General features: G+C 44.2%; 1 protein-coding gene across 2 annotated transcripts; it reads left to right on the forward strand.

Moving 5' to 3' along the window:
* Window positions 1-4,612: 4,612 nt before the first annotated feature.
* On the forward strand, window positions 4,613-6,782 carry LOC123059066 (60S ribosomal protein L36-3). Of its 2 annotated transcripts, none has more exons than XM_044481713.1 (4): window positions 4,613-4,738; window positions 4,835-4,949; window positions 5,564-5,763; window positions 6,574-6,782. In XM_044481713.1, exons 2-4 carry the CDS (start codon window positions 4,848-4,850, stop codon window positions 6,605-6,607), a joined length of 336 nt encoding a protein of 111 aa, XP_044337648.1. In that variant the 5' UTR covers window positions 4,613-4,738; window positions 4,835-4,847; the 3' UTR covers window positions 6,608-6,782. The 2 variants fall into 2 exon arrangements, with proteins under 2 accessions (XP_044337648.1, XP_044337652.1); XM_044481717.1 differs by having other exon boundaries at window positions 4,713-4,732.
* Window positions 6,783-14,026: the final 7,244 nt, after the last annotated feature.

Raw genomic sequence — 14,026 nt, forward strand, 5'->3', positions numbered from 1 at the left:
GCTTGCAAGGCTTATGTGATGTGCATTACCGAGAGGGCCCCAGAGATACCTCTCCGACAATCGGAGTGACAAATCCTAATCTCGAAATACGCCAACCCAACATCTACCTATGGAGACACCTGTAGAGCTCCTTTATAGTCACCCATTTACGTTGTGACGTTTGGTAGCACACAAAGTGTTCCTCCGGTAAACGGGAGTTGCATAATCTCATAGTCATAGGAACATGTATAAGTCATGAAGAAAAGCAATAGCAACATACTAAACGACCGGGTGCTAAGCTAATGGAATGGGTCATGTCAATCAGATCATTCAACTAATGATGTGACCTTGTTAATCAAATAACAACTCTTTGTTCATGGTTAGGAAACATAACCATCTTTGGTTAACGAGCTAGTCAAGTAGAGGCATACTAGTGACACTCTGTTTGTCTATGTATTCACACATGTATTATGTTTCCGGTTAATACAATTCTAGCATGAATAATAAACATTTATCATGATATAAGGAAATAAATAATAACTTTATTATTGCCTCTAGGGCATATTTCCTTCAATTTAATCATAGAAACACCAAAAAATTCCAAGATTCAACCACTAGCTAGGAACGGCCATTCCTGCCGTTTTGACAACATTTTGAAATGGGCATAAAAAATTCAAAAAAATCAAAAAATTGGGAAACCTTCGCATTGTGTCATTATATGTGGCCAAGTTCACAGGAAAATAACAAACTTGTAATACGGCAATTATTTTTAAAAAGTGTTCTTAGAAACGAGCTATGAAGTGTGAGGATTCATGGCTTTCAAGTCAAATTATCAATCTTATGGCCACATTCATGGCATAGTTTGTTCCAATAATCTCACAAGGGTGCATATTGGAATGGCAAACAATGTTGCCTAAGGAAGTTTTCATTTTCTTTGCACGGAAAAACCATTTTCCATTTTTCGAGTGCCCAAAAGGAGGTTTTTTTGTGAAGGACCTCCCAAATAATTGTTGCAAAATTGGACCAAATCAATTTTATAAAATACTAGGACATATTTAATGCACAATTGACAAAATGTTTGGGTGTAAAAAGTTTTCATCCACCTCTGGTGAAAAAGACAAATTCCCGCCGATTTAGTTGGAAGCGGGTCAAATTTGAACTGCGGCTGCCTCATAGTTCGCTATTTATTTTTTCCAAAAATCATTTCTAGTTACATAAGGACCTATTTAATCATAAATACATGGTTTGGTGGCGATATGTAGAGGTTTGGGCAGTGGCCGAGGGCCCCAACTCTAGAGCGTGTAAACTCGCATGCCCGCCGCATGGTCACCGCGTGACCGTGGCGTTGCCATGCGTTCTGGGCGACCTAGGCATGTCTAGTGGGTTGGGCACTCCCCAGGTTGGTGATAGGAAGAAAATTACAACATAAGATTCTCACGAGGAGACCGATCGATGCTCAAACATGAATTAACAGCCAAGTGTTTGATTAGCGGTACAGGAAATGTACATGGCTAATGGGCGTGAGTTTTGGATGAGGATGATCAGTTACTAAGAAGACCTTCTTCACAAATTTTTAGCTCAAAAGGAGGAGCCTAGGTGGTACTTGCTTTACGAACTACCACACTGGACATAACTACGAATGTTGAAGCTTGGCTCAAAATAATGAACGGATTGAGCTGGCATTAGGTGGAGGATGGTTATTTTGGCATAGGAAACCACTGTAGAAAATGGATACTATTTGGACATGCCAAAGTGGCACTTCCTTCACAATTCTCTTGTATGGACAGAAACTTGGGAAAACTAGTGAGAGAGATTGGATGAATGAAATGAGCTAAAAATTGGTTTAGGTAAGTTAAATAGGTATGGTCATGCGCTGGTAAATTTTCAGATCATTTGGGTAAGCCTAGCTAGTACTTACTTCACAAAGCTTCTCTCGAGGTAGAAACTTTGAAAATTTCCTGAGAAAGATTTACTAGGAAAATTGAGCTGAATATTATCATGTGGCAATGATTTGGGTATGGAAGAGTGCCCGAAAAGTTTGAGGGTAATAGGAGGGGTCTAGATAACACTTGCTTTGCGACGTGCCAATTTGGCCATAAAATATAAATTGGACCTGGGCTCACATAGATGATTTTACTGAGCTGCAATTTGGAGGAGGGTGATAATTTGGGCATATGAAGGAACTGTATAAATTTCATGTCATTTCGATATATAAAAAAGGTACTTCCTTCACAATGCTTCTAGGTGGACAAAAACTTTGGAAATTTGCCGAGGAAGATTTGCTAGGCAAGTGGAGATGAATTTTGTCATGCGGTAATGATTTGGATAGGAAAGAGTGCCCAAAAATTCCGAGGGCAATCAAGAATATATAAATAGTACTTCCTTCATAAAATGTTGTCGTGAACAGAATAGGAAAATGAATATTGTTGAATTAGTTTTGAACTATGCAAGGAAGGATTTTTACATATTTGATGAAGATATGACCCAAAGAATTTATGAGATTTTTTTGAGAATTTTGGGAATGACAGAAATATAGGTTGCTTCACAACCTAGGGCAAAAACTGCCACATGGACATGACACATAGGCAAAACTGATGAGGTGGCGCCTAGTCATAGAAACCCACCACAATTTACAAGGTTATGACCATCTATATTGGTCATGATCAGCTAGAAATAAGGCAGCAGACCAGTGCCATCTGCTTTATGACCATTTCGTGTAAGGAAATTACGACCTTTCTGACCAAAATGGTCGTTATAGTTTAGGTTTTGGAGCCCCCCGAACAACTTTTGACCAATTGGTCTGAAATGGTCATAGATCTATGACCAATTCTTCCAGGGTCACTAACAGAAGGTCACTAGTTGACATATTTCTTGTAGTGCGTGAACACATCAATTGTCTACTCCAGAAATTTTGGTGGGGTAGCAAGTAGGGTTAGAGGAAGCCGGCATGGGTATCTTGGAGAACTATGTGCAAGCCTAAGCATATGGAAGGTATGGGGTTTCGGGATATTGAACTCTTCAATCTTGCATTGCTAGAAAGGCAAGTATGGCGTTTACTTTAGGAGCTGGATACTCTTAGCACTAGAGTTTTAAAAGCTAGATACTACCCCAAACTGATATTTTGTAAGCAACTTTAGGGGCTCACCCGTCCCAAGTTTGGCGGTCTCTATTAGAGGGGAGAGATGTCCTTGAGTTAGGAATCATCACGAGAATTGGGACAGGTGGTGAAACTCATATCTGGCATGATAACTGGCTACCGTGGGATTACAAACTGAGACTGGTATGCGCTATCATAGCAAACCCGCCTCAATTGGTCTCGGAGCTGATTGATCCAGTTACGCGCTCGTGGAACATGCAGGTGATTGATGAGCATTTTATTGCACCGGATGTGGATGTAATTCTAAACATACCTTTGAGCACAAGGGTGCAGTCGGACTTCTGGGCATGGCATTACAAGAGGAAGGGTACCTTCTTTGTTCGATCGGCCTATAGGATGATAAGCGGTGTCAAGCATCAGAGAGAAGATTGGCTGCAGCATAGGGCGGGGCACTCAAATTTAGCACAGGAGAAGAAATCATGGTCGTTGTTATGGAAGGTTAAAGTTCTGTCAAAGGTACAAGTTTTCATTTGGAGATTGTCCCATATGTCTCTACCAACAGGCACAACGCGGCATGAACGGAAGATGGCAACTAATCCGACATGCTCCATATGTGGTGCGGAAAATGACTCTTGGCGGCACTCCCTTTTCGAGCGTCGGAGTCGCGGTGTGTTTGGGCCTTGGGTGATGAGGAGATCGTCGAAGTTTTACTCTCCAACAGAACGGAAGATGCGAGGCTGTGGCTATTCTGGCTCTTTGAAACGATGAACCAACAGGATCTAGCGAGGGTACTCATCTCAATGTGGGCAATTTGATGGGCAAGGAGAAGGGCCATACATGATGATGAATTCCAAAGTCCTCTAACTACTATGTGCTTCATAAATCGTTACTTGGAGGACCTTGATATAGCTATTGTTCGGAAGCCGATCATCAATATAGTACCACCCCAACAGCGAGTTCACAGGTGGATTGCGCCCAGTGAAGATGCAGTAAAGATAAATGTTGATGGGGCTATATCTCGCAATGGCAAGGCATGGGCTGCCGCAGCGATATGCATGGACAAGGATGGCAACTACTTGGGGTCTTCAACAGTAACCTTCGAGGGCGTGGTGGATGTTGCAAGCCTCGAAGCACACACATGCAATGAAGCTCTTGCTTTGGCGAGGACGTCAACATCACACATGCGATCATAGCCTCGGACTGCATGCAAATTGTGGCCGACATCAATGGGAGAATGTTATCTTCATACGTTTTGGTTATAGATGAGATAAAGGAGTCCATGAATGAGTTTGTAAAAATTAGATTTCGCATGAGTGTAGGGAGGCAAATTTGGAAGCTCGCGCCATTGCAAAGGCGGCTTCAGCGTTTCCCTCTGGTCATCGTATGTGGCTAGGGATTTTGCCAAACATTGCTTGTATTGTTCCGGCTTTGAACTTTGAATAAATTCCCTAGTTCATCTAAAAAAACTCGCTCTTTATTAGTCCGCCCACAGATTACTTCGGCCCAAAAGGAAAGAAAATAGGATGGCAGATCCACAATGAAGCCCACCCTAGCCGGCCCACACTAACCAGCCGCGAAGCCGCATCGGCGCGTCCTATATATTTGCCCCCTCGCCCTAGGGTTCCTCTTTAGACGCAGCCGCTTCACTTCTCCCAGGTAAAGGTAAGCTCCCCCACGCGCCGCCGCCGCCGCGGATCCAAACCCTCGCCTCGCTTCTCCCCGTCGCTAACGTGGGTCGTGGCTTCTCCTGGCGTGCAGGAAAGATTCGCCCATGGCTCCGTCGCAGCCCAAGTCGGGCCTCTTCGTCGGCATCAACAAGGGCCACGTCGTCACCAAGCGCGAGCTGCCGCCGCGCCCGTCCGACCGCAAGGGGGTAAGCTTCTTCCACCCCTATATCCAAGACAAATCTTGCGTACAGATCACGCGGGTACTGTTGTGTGATGTTCTGTTGATCTGTGCGGGTTTGCTGCGTTAGGCTCGTTGCTTGTTGGTGGATTATGTGGCGTGGTAGCTTGCTTGCCTCGCTATGGACTAACGGCGAGTCTTCCGTAGATCATGACTTGTTGCTAGTTTTGGTGGATCTGAAGCATGCTACCATTTCTGTTGGAGGGATTTTGTGTCTTTCTGTTCAGTATTCGGTTCAGTCTAGTTGGTTAATCCGTGTAATATTTTATCTTGCTAATAATGACCACCTTGGTTTGCTCAGCTGGTCATTGAAGATGCCCATTGGCATCAGGTTTGCTCAGCTTTATTTAGAATATTTTTGACTATGTAGTGTAGATACGTAAATACTCTTAGCAGACTGTATTTGAGGCGTTCTAGTTTATTTGGAAGACGAAATTCAGTTCAGATTCTGAATTTGTGACAATTCCTTCATTCTCAAGTGCAATGGATCCTTTGTGATATGAATTCAGATTATTGTGATGTTTACTCCTGTTTAAGTTATTCATTCTCATTTTTCTGACCAGTTACCATGTTGATTTGCAGAAAGGTACCAAGAGGGTGCATTTCGTCAGGAACTTGATCAGGGAGGTCGCTGGGTTTGCTCCGTATGAGAAGCGTATCACTGAGCTTCTCAAGGTTGGCAAGGACAAGCGTGCCCTGAAGGTGGCGAAGCGAAAGTTGGGTACCCACAAGAGGGCGAAGAAGAAGAGAGAGGAGATGTCCAGTGTCCTCAGGAAGATGAGGTGTGTAAAATATGACTTCACTCTGAATTTTTTGTTACATGTCCTGAGCTTACTTGCAGTATTAATTGGTAGCTTTGTTACTCTCAGTGAAATCAGTACTTTAGTCGGTGATAGTTCATATATGATTAATAATTGTGTGGAGTGTATACGATGTGCCTTCATTTATAAATGCTATTTTTTGTGTGATGGGGAGACATCCGAGTCTTCTAGCTTTATGTGGAGCAAACCTTGCATGGTTGTATATTCCTAAGCAAACATCACAAATTGAGCTTTTTCGTGTTGAGGTTTCCCCAGGGATTCCTCCATTAGAAGGCAGTCTCATATTCCATCGCCCTTGATAGCAGCGTGGCTGCATTTAAACTTTGGGAATTGCCATGAGACACACATCTCTTCTTGCTAGCATTTTTTATTACTGTACATGTTTTAGTCTACACAATTTTGCCTTTCTCTGTATAAAAAACTGTTCTGTGTGATGGGAGGACATCCGAGTCTTCTTGCATTATGTGGAGCAAACATTCCATGTTTGTATATTCCTAAGCAAACATCACAAAGTGACCCTTCAGGTGTTGAGGTTCCCCTAGGGTTTCCTCCACCTGATGGCAGTCTCATATTCCATCGCCCTTGATAGCAGCGTTGCTGCAGTTAAACTTTGGGAATTGCCATGAGACGCACATCTGTTACTGTGTCATTTCAAACACATCGTCAATGGATTGCATGTTTTGGTTTACACTTTGTGCCTTTTTTTTCTGTATATTAACTACTTTCATGGATGATATACATGCTAAACTAATTTTCTGCTGTGATGTACAGATCTGCTGGAACTGGAACAGACAAGAAGAAATAGAGCATCCCAGGCTCATTAAGTTGATGGCAATCTTCTGTTCTGGTGTCCAGTTTTTACTGCATGTAGAACCTACTAGACCTGAAACTGTTATCCGCTAGCTAAACATTATGCTATGTTGAACCTCCTGTCTTGTGAGATTTTTGATCTAACTTGCAATGCATCGTTTGCCACCCTATTTCTGAGTTCGCTTCTATGATCCGTCTTGATTCCATCTGCCATTCTTGTGCCAGATGCTTTACAATTGATGTATGTGTGCTTAATTTCTGTGATCTAACTTATCAAAACATGCTCCTTGAATATGAATTAACTTATTAAACATGCTGTGTTTTGAAGTAACAAGAACTGTTGTTATACACAGAAGATAGCGATTTATGCCTGGACAAGATCGAGAACCACATCGTGTTTTACTGTGGCAAATAATGGCATCATAAACACGGGGTGATTAGCCCAATTGATATTGGGGACTGGGGTATATTGTTGATCCAATAGTGGCAGCAGGGGGCCTGTGCCGCGCGTCTTCCTGGATAGTCTGCATCCATAGCCAGTTGATTGGGTCGTGAGAGCAAGAAGATGCGCACCAGTTTGGCTCTAGTTTAAAAGACCGGACGCTTTGGGTTTACACCGGTCGGATCGCCTGTTAACCGGGTCATTTGCTTTTTACCATAAAATAATATATACTCCCCTTGTCTGTGCTAACTAATTTGGGACGAAGTTAGTATTGAGTAATGATATGTGGTAATATATTACTGAAAAATGGTTATTTTTTGAGAAATGAAAAATGGTTAAATAGACGCAACGAATGTGCCCTCCCGAGGTGATTATTGGGCCAAACTTTGCTTCGGCCTACTACCAAGCGTTTGATTCTCCCAAGTTGTTTTAAATTGTTTTTCCGGTTTTGTCTTCTTTTCCCTAAGAAATGTCGGTTCTTTTGATTTTCACTGGTCTGATTGCAGGACAATCTTTAGACCTTAAAGAACCACTAGAGTTATCGGTTCCCTTTTTTTCAGCCTAACCGCTGGTTCTGTTCGTTTTTTATACCTATGCATGCAAGGGGGCTACGTCTTCTAGGAAAGCCGCCAATGCGGCCCCGGATGGATCCACGGAATAGGGCAAGGTAGCAGGAATTCATCGAATATTGTTTCGAATTAGTCTAACGCTATCGCAACTCGTCGGGGCCATTACAGACAGGGGCGGACCCAGGAAAAAACTTGAGAGGGGACAAAAATATATGGTCCTACTATATTTTTTAAGAACCTCATTCCACGGGCAGGGGTTTCTGCGGTCATTAAGAAGAAGAGATTCCAGTTTATAAGGAAAACATGACAAAAAACAAACATTCCTAGATGATTAGGGAAAAGCCAAGCGAAAACCAAAAAACCAAAAACACAGAAAAATGGTAGAGTTTGGGGACTATGAATAGAAACACTAGAGACATCAAGGAACATCATCTGAACCAGACACAAGAGCGCCAAGACCCAAAACTAGCAAGTGTGGCTTAAGAGCAACCAAGCCGAATATATGGCTATATTCACGTTCATGGCGAACACATTGATATAAAGTAAAACATTTGGCATATATCATTCTCCACATGGTAACCAAGTTAATTGAGAAGTGAAAGAAAACTAACCATTTACGACAACATCTTGTTCCTGAGTTGCATAAGAGAACATTATTGACAAATTGTTCGAACAATCTAATCTACAACCCGCAAGGAAAAAAAACATTATCAAACTAGGGAAGAACGGAAACACCGAAGAAGGCCGGTATTAATAAAATAGAAAAGAGCTTTAGCACATTCCTTTCGTTTCATCAAACAACAAACTTTTACGGCATGAAAAATGTATAACAATCACTTCATTAGAAGCTTGTCCAAATCCACTAGTTAAGGCATCTTAGGCGTTGTCGTTTTCTGAAAGGAAAAAACTCTCTATGAATTGCTAAATTTCATATGCATACATGAAGAAGAAATGTGAGGAAATTAGGAAGTATTAATAGTTAACCTGAATAATCTAAAGTAGAAAGTTGCATACTGAAATTTACATGTCACGAACTAGCCAATAATCTGAAGTAGAAAGTTGCATACTGAAATTTACATGTCACAGTTTTTCTGAACTATGCTAATCACTTGAATTGATAAATTATACACATAAGTAAATGCAACTAACATGGTTCCTAACATAGGAATTGTAAACAAACAAAATCTATGGGGGAAAAGGAACCTAGATGACTTCAACGGTTTACCTTTATTTCAATTAGAATTAGAGAATTGAAATTTAGGGCTCCTGTTTGTTGATTTGGTTGTGCGGCCGCTGATGCGGTGTCATAGTTCAAGGCCGCGATGGCGCGAGGGATCGGCGACACAAGTCAGGGGATTGCAGCGGCTACGCGGCGGCGTGAGAGAAGAGATCGGGGATTCCGTCAGGTAGGCGTGCGTGTATAAGGGAAATCTAGTGATCGAGTCTTTTTTAGCGCATCGGGCGATTGAGTTAGGCAACGATTAGAGCCGTAGGCTGCAGCCCATGAGACAACGTGCGTGCGCTGCTGACGGAAGCAGTTCTTACTCAGTGGGCTATATCTTAATTTGGAGTTCGGCTTTTAGAAATAATACAGAGAATTGGGCTGAGCGGGGGCAGGGTAATGGGCTGAGTGGGGGCACATGGCCTACTACGTTGGCAAACTACAGGTGATCGTAAAAATCAAGTGGGGGCAGCTGCCCCCACATCCATGAACGTGCGTCCGCCCCTGATTACAGAGCTGGATGGGGCGCAACCGTTGCCAGAGCTCCACATATTGCACCATTGCACCATGGTTGCAGGGCCGAACGCATCATGAATGTCGCACACCCTAATGTGCGCCGACAACCCCTGGTGCACCGTATGGTCTCACTGGCGGTGTTTGGGGTCAAGGGCGTAGATGAGCGAGGCGAGCTCTGCAATGGTCTTCCCATCCACCCAAGCAATGGCCAGAAGCAGTAAGAGTGGTTGTCACGCAACGTCCATGAGGTAGAAGACTAGAGGATGTGTAGGGCCTCCGGATCGTAGAGAAGGTGAAGATGACTCCAGGGGCGGCTGGGTCCGGTGCGCTGTAACCGATGCGATTGAGTACACAGTGTAACGCCCCGAGACCGTTGCGCCAGGTGTCTTCCAGTTATTCGCTGTTGTTGCCTTGTCATTGCTTGCGTGTCATGCATTGCATATCATGTCATCATGTGCATTGCATCATCATGTTTTCAAAACTTGCATCCGTCCGGGTGTTGGGGAACGCAGTAATTTCAAAATTTTTCCTACGCACACGCAAGATCATGGTGATGCATAGCAACGAGAGGGGAGAGTGTTGTCTACGTACCCACGCAGACCGACTGCGGAAGCATTGACGCAACGTAGAGGAAGTAGTCGTACGTCTTCCCGATCCGACCGATCCAAGCACCGTTACTCCGGCACCTCCGAGTTCTTAGCACACGTACAGCTCGATGACGATCCCCGGGCTCCGATCCAGCAAAGCGTCAGGGAGGAGTTCCGTCAGCACGACGGCGTGGTGACGATCTTGATGTTCTACCGTCGCAGGGCTTCGCCTAAGCACCGCTACAATATGATCGAGGTGGAATATGGTGGCAGGGGGCACCGCACACGGCTAAGGAACGATCTCAAGGATCAACTTGTGTGTCTAGAGGTGCCCCCTGCCCCCGTATATAAAGGATCCAAGGGGGAGGGGGCGGCCGGCCAGGAGGAGGGCGCAGGAGGAGTCCTACTCCTACCGGGAGTAGGACTCCCCCCCCCCAATCCTAGTTGGAATAGGATTCCCCGAGGGGGAAAGAGAGAGAGGGGGGCCGACCACCTCTCCTTGTCCTAATAGGACTAGGGGAGGGGGGAGGCGCGCGGCCTACCTTGGGCTGCCCCTTTCTCCTTTCCACTAAAGCCCACTAAGGCCCATATAGCTCCCGGGGGGTTCCGGTAACCTCCCGGTACTCCAGTAAAATCTCGATTTCACCCGGAACACTTCCGATATCCAAACATAGGCTTCCAATATATCAATCTTTATGTCTCGACCATTTCGAGACTCCTCGTCATGTCCGTGATCACATCCGGGACTCCGAACTAACTTCGGTACATCAAAATGCATAAACTCATAATAACTGTCATCGTAACGTTAAGCGTGCGGACCCTACGGTTCGAGAACAATGCAAACATGACTGAGACACATCTCCGGTCAATAACCAATAGCGGGACCTGGATGCCCATATTGGCTCCTACATATTCTACGAAGATCTTTATCGGTCAGACCGCATAACAACATACGTTGTTCCCTTTGTCATCGGTATATTACTTGCCCGAGATTCGATCGTTGGTATCCAATACCTAGTTCAATCTCGTTACCGACAAGTCTCTTTACTCGTTCCGTAATACATCATCTCACAACTAACATATTAGTTGTAATGCTTGCAAGGCTTATGTGATGTGCATTACCGAGAGGGCCCAGAGATACCTCTCCGACAATCGGAGTGACAAATCCTAATCTCGAAATACGCCAACCCAACATGTACCTTTGGAGACACCTGTAATGCTCCTTTATAATCACCCAGTTACGTTGTGACGTTTGGTAGCACCCAAAGTGTTCCTCCGGCAAACGGGAGTTGCATAATCTCATAGTCATAGGAACATGTATAAGTCATGAAGAAAGCAATAGCAACATACTAAACGATCGGGTGCTAAGCTAATGGAATGGGTCATGTCAATCAGATCATTCTACTAATGATGTGACCTCGTTAATCAAATAACAACTCATTGTTCATGGTTAGGAAACATAACCATCTTTGATTAATGAGCTAGTCAAGTAGAGGCATACTAGTGACACTCTGTTTGTCTATGTATTCACACATGTATTATGTTTCCGGTAAATACAATTCTAGCATGAATAATAAACATTTATCATGATTATAAGGAAATAAATAATAACTTTATTATTGCCTCTAGGGCATATTTCCTTCAGTCTCCCACTTGCACTAGAGTCAATAATCTAGATTACACTGTAATGATTCTAACACCCATGGAGCCTTGGTGTTGATCATGTTTTGCTCGTGGAAGAGGCTTAGTCAATGGGTCTGCAACATTCAGATCCGTATGTATCTTGCAAATCTCTATGTCTCCCACCTGGACTAGATCCCGGATGGAGTTGAAGCGTCTCTTGATGTGTTTGGTCCTTTTGTGAAATCTGGATTCCTTTGCCAAGGCAATTGCACCAGTATTGTCACAAAAGATTTTCATTGGACCCGATGCACTAGGTATGACACCTAGATCGGATATGAACTCCTTCATCCAGACTCCTTCATTTGCTGCTTCCGAAGCAGCTATGTATTCCGCTTCACATGTAGATCCCGCTACAACGCTTTGTTTAGAACTGCACCAACTGACAGCTCCACCGTTTAATGTAAACACGTATCCGGTTTGCGATTTAGAATCGTCCGGATCAGTGTCAAAGCTTGCATCAACGTAACCTTTTACGGTGAGCTCTTTGTCACCTCCATATACGAGAAACATATCCTTAGTCCTTTTCAGGTATTTTAGGATGTTCTTGTTAGGTTTCGTAGTAATTTCAAAAATTTTCCTACGCGCACACAGGATCATGTGATGCATAGCAACGAGAGGAGAGTGTTGTCTACGTACCCAACGCAGACCGACTGCGGAAGCGATGACACGACGTAGAGGAAGTAGTCGTACGTCTTCACGATCCAACCGATCAAGCACCGAAACTACGGCACCTCCGAGTTCGAGCACACGTTCAGCTCGATGACGATCCCCGGACTCCGATCCAGCAAAGTGTCGGGGAAGAGTTTCGTCAGCACGACGGCGTGGTGACGATCTTGATGAACTACAGCAGCAGGGCTTCGCCTAAACTCCGCTACAGTATTATCGAGGAATATGGTGGCAGGGGGCACCGCACACGGCTAAGGAATCGATCACGTGGATCAACTTGTGTCAACTTGTGTGTTTAGAGGTGCCCCTGCCTCCGTATATAAAGGAGGAGAGGAGGGGAGGCTGGCCGGCCAAAGAGAGAGGCGCAGGAGAGTCCTACTCCTTCTGGGAGTAGGATTCCTCCCCCCAATCCTAGTCCAACTAGGATTCCTCGGAGGGGAAGGGAGAGAGGGGGGCCGGCCACCTTCTCCTAGTCCTAATAGGACTAGGGGAGGGGGAAGAGGCGCAGCCACCTTGGGCTGCCCCTTTCTCCTTTCCACTAAGGCCCATGAAGGCCCATATGGCTCCCGGGGGGTTCCGGTAACCTCCCGGTAACCCGGTAAAATCCCGATTTCACCCGGAACACTTCCGATGTCCAAACATAGGCTTCCAATATATCAATCTTTACGTCTCGACCATTTCGAGACTCCTCATCATGTCCGTGATCACATCCGGGACTCCGAACAACCTTCGGTACATCAAAATGCATAAACTCATAATATAACTGTCATCGTAACCTTAAGCGTGCGGACCCTACGGGTTCGAGAACAATGTAGACATGACCGAGACATGTCTCTGGTCAATAACCAATAGCGGGACCTGGATGCCCATATTGGCTCCTACATATTCTACGAAGATCTTTATCGGTCAGACCGCATAACAACATACATTGTTCCCTTTGTCATCGGTATGTTACTTGCCCGAGATTCGATCGTCGGTATCCAATACCTAGTTCAATCTCGTTACCGGCAAGTCTCTTTACTCGTTCTGTAATACATCATCCCGCAACTAACTCATTAGTTGCAATGCTTGCAAGGCTTATGTGATGTGCATTACCGAGAGGGCCCAGAGATACCTCTCCGACAATCGGAGTGACAAATCCTAATCTCGAAATACGCCAACCCAACATCTACCTTTGGAGACACCTGTAGAGCTCCTTTATAATCACCCAGTTACGTTGTGATGTTTGGTAGCACACAAAGTGTTCCTCCGGTAAACGGGAGTTGCATAATCTCATAGTCATAGGAACATGTATAAGTCATGAAGAAAGCAATAGCAACATACTAAACGATCGGGTGCTAAGCTAATGAAATGGGTCATGTCAATCAGATCATTCAACTAATGATGTGACCTCGTTAATCAAATAACAACACCTTGTTCATGGTTAGGAAACATAACCATCTTTGATTAACGAGCTAGTCAAGTAGAGGCATACTAGTGACACTAAATTTGTCTATGTATTCACACATGTATTATGTTTCCGGTTAATACAATTCTAGCATGAATAATAAACATTTATCATGATATAAGGAAATAAATAATAACTTTATTATTGCCTCTAGGGCATATTTCCTTCAGTCTCCCACTTGCACTAGAGTCAATAATCTAGATTACACAGTAATGATTCTAACACCCATGGAGCCTTGGTGCTGATCATGTTTTGCTCGTGGAAGAGGCTTAGTCAACGGAT

This window comes from Triticum aestivum, chromosome 1A (genome assembly GCF_018294505.1).
Source record: "Triticum aestivum cultivar Chinese Spring chromosome 1A, IWGSC CS RefSeq v2.1, whole genome shotgun sequence".
NCBI classification, from domain to species: Eukaryota; Viridiplantae; Streptophyta; class Magnoliopsida; order Poales; family Poaceae; genus Triticum; species Triticum aestivum.

Excerpts from the sequence above, each read along its gene's own strand:
- LOC123059066 (XM_044481713.1), top strand. The coding sequence starts at position 4,848 with ATGGCTCCGTCGCAGCCCAAGTCGGGCCTCTTCGTCGGCATCAACAAG. Across the intron at positions 4,950-5,563 it reads GCCCGTCCGACCGCAAGGGG|AAAGGTACCAAGAGGGTGCA; the intron begins GTAAGCTTCTTC and ends GTTGATTTGCAG. Across the intron at positions 5,764-6,573 it reads AGTGTCCTCAGGAAGATGAG|ATCTGCTGGAACTGGAACAG; the intron begins GTGTGTAAAATA and ends TGTGATGTACAG.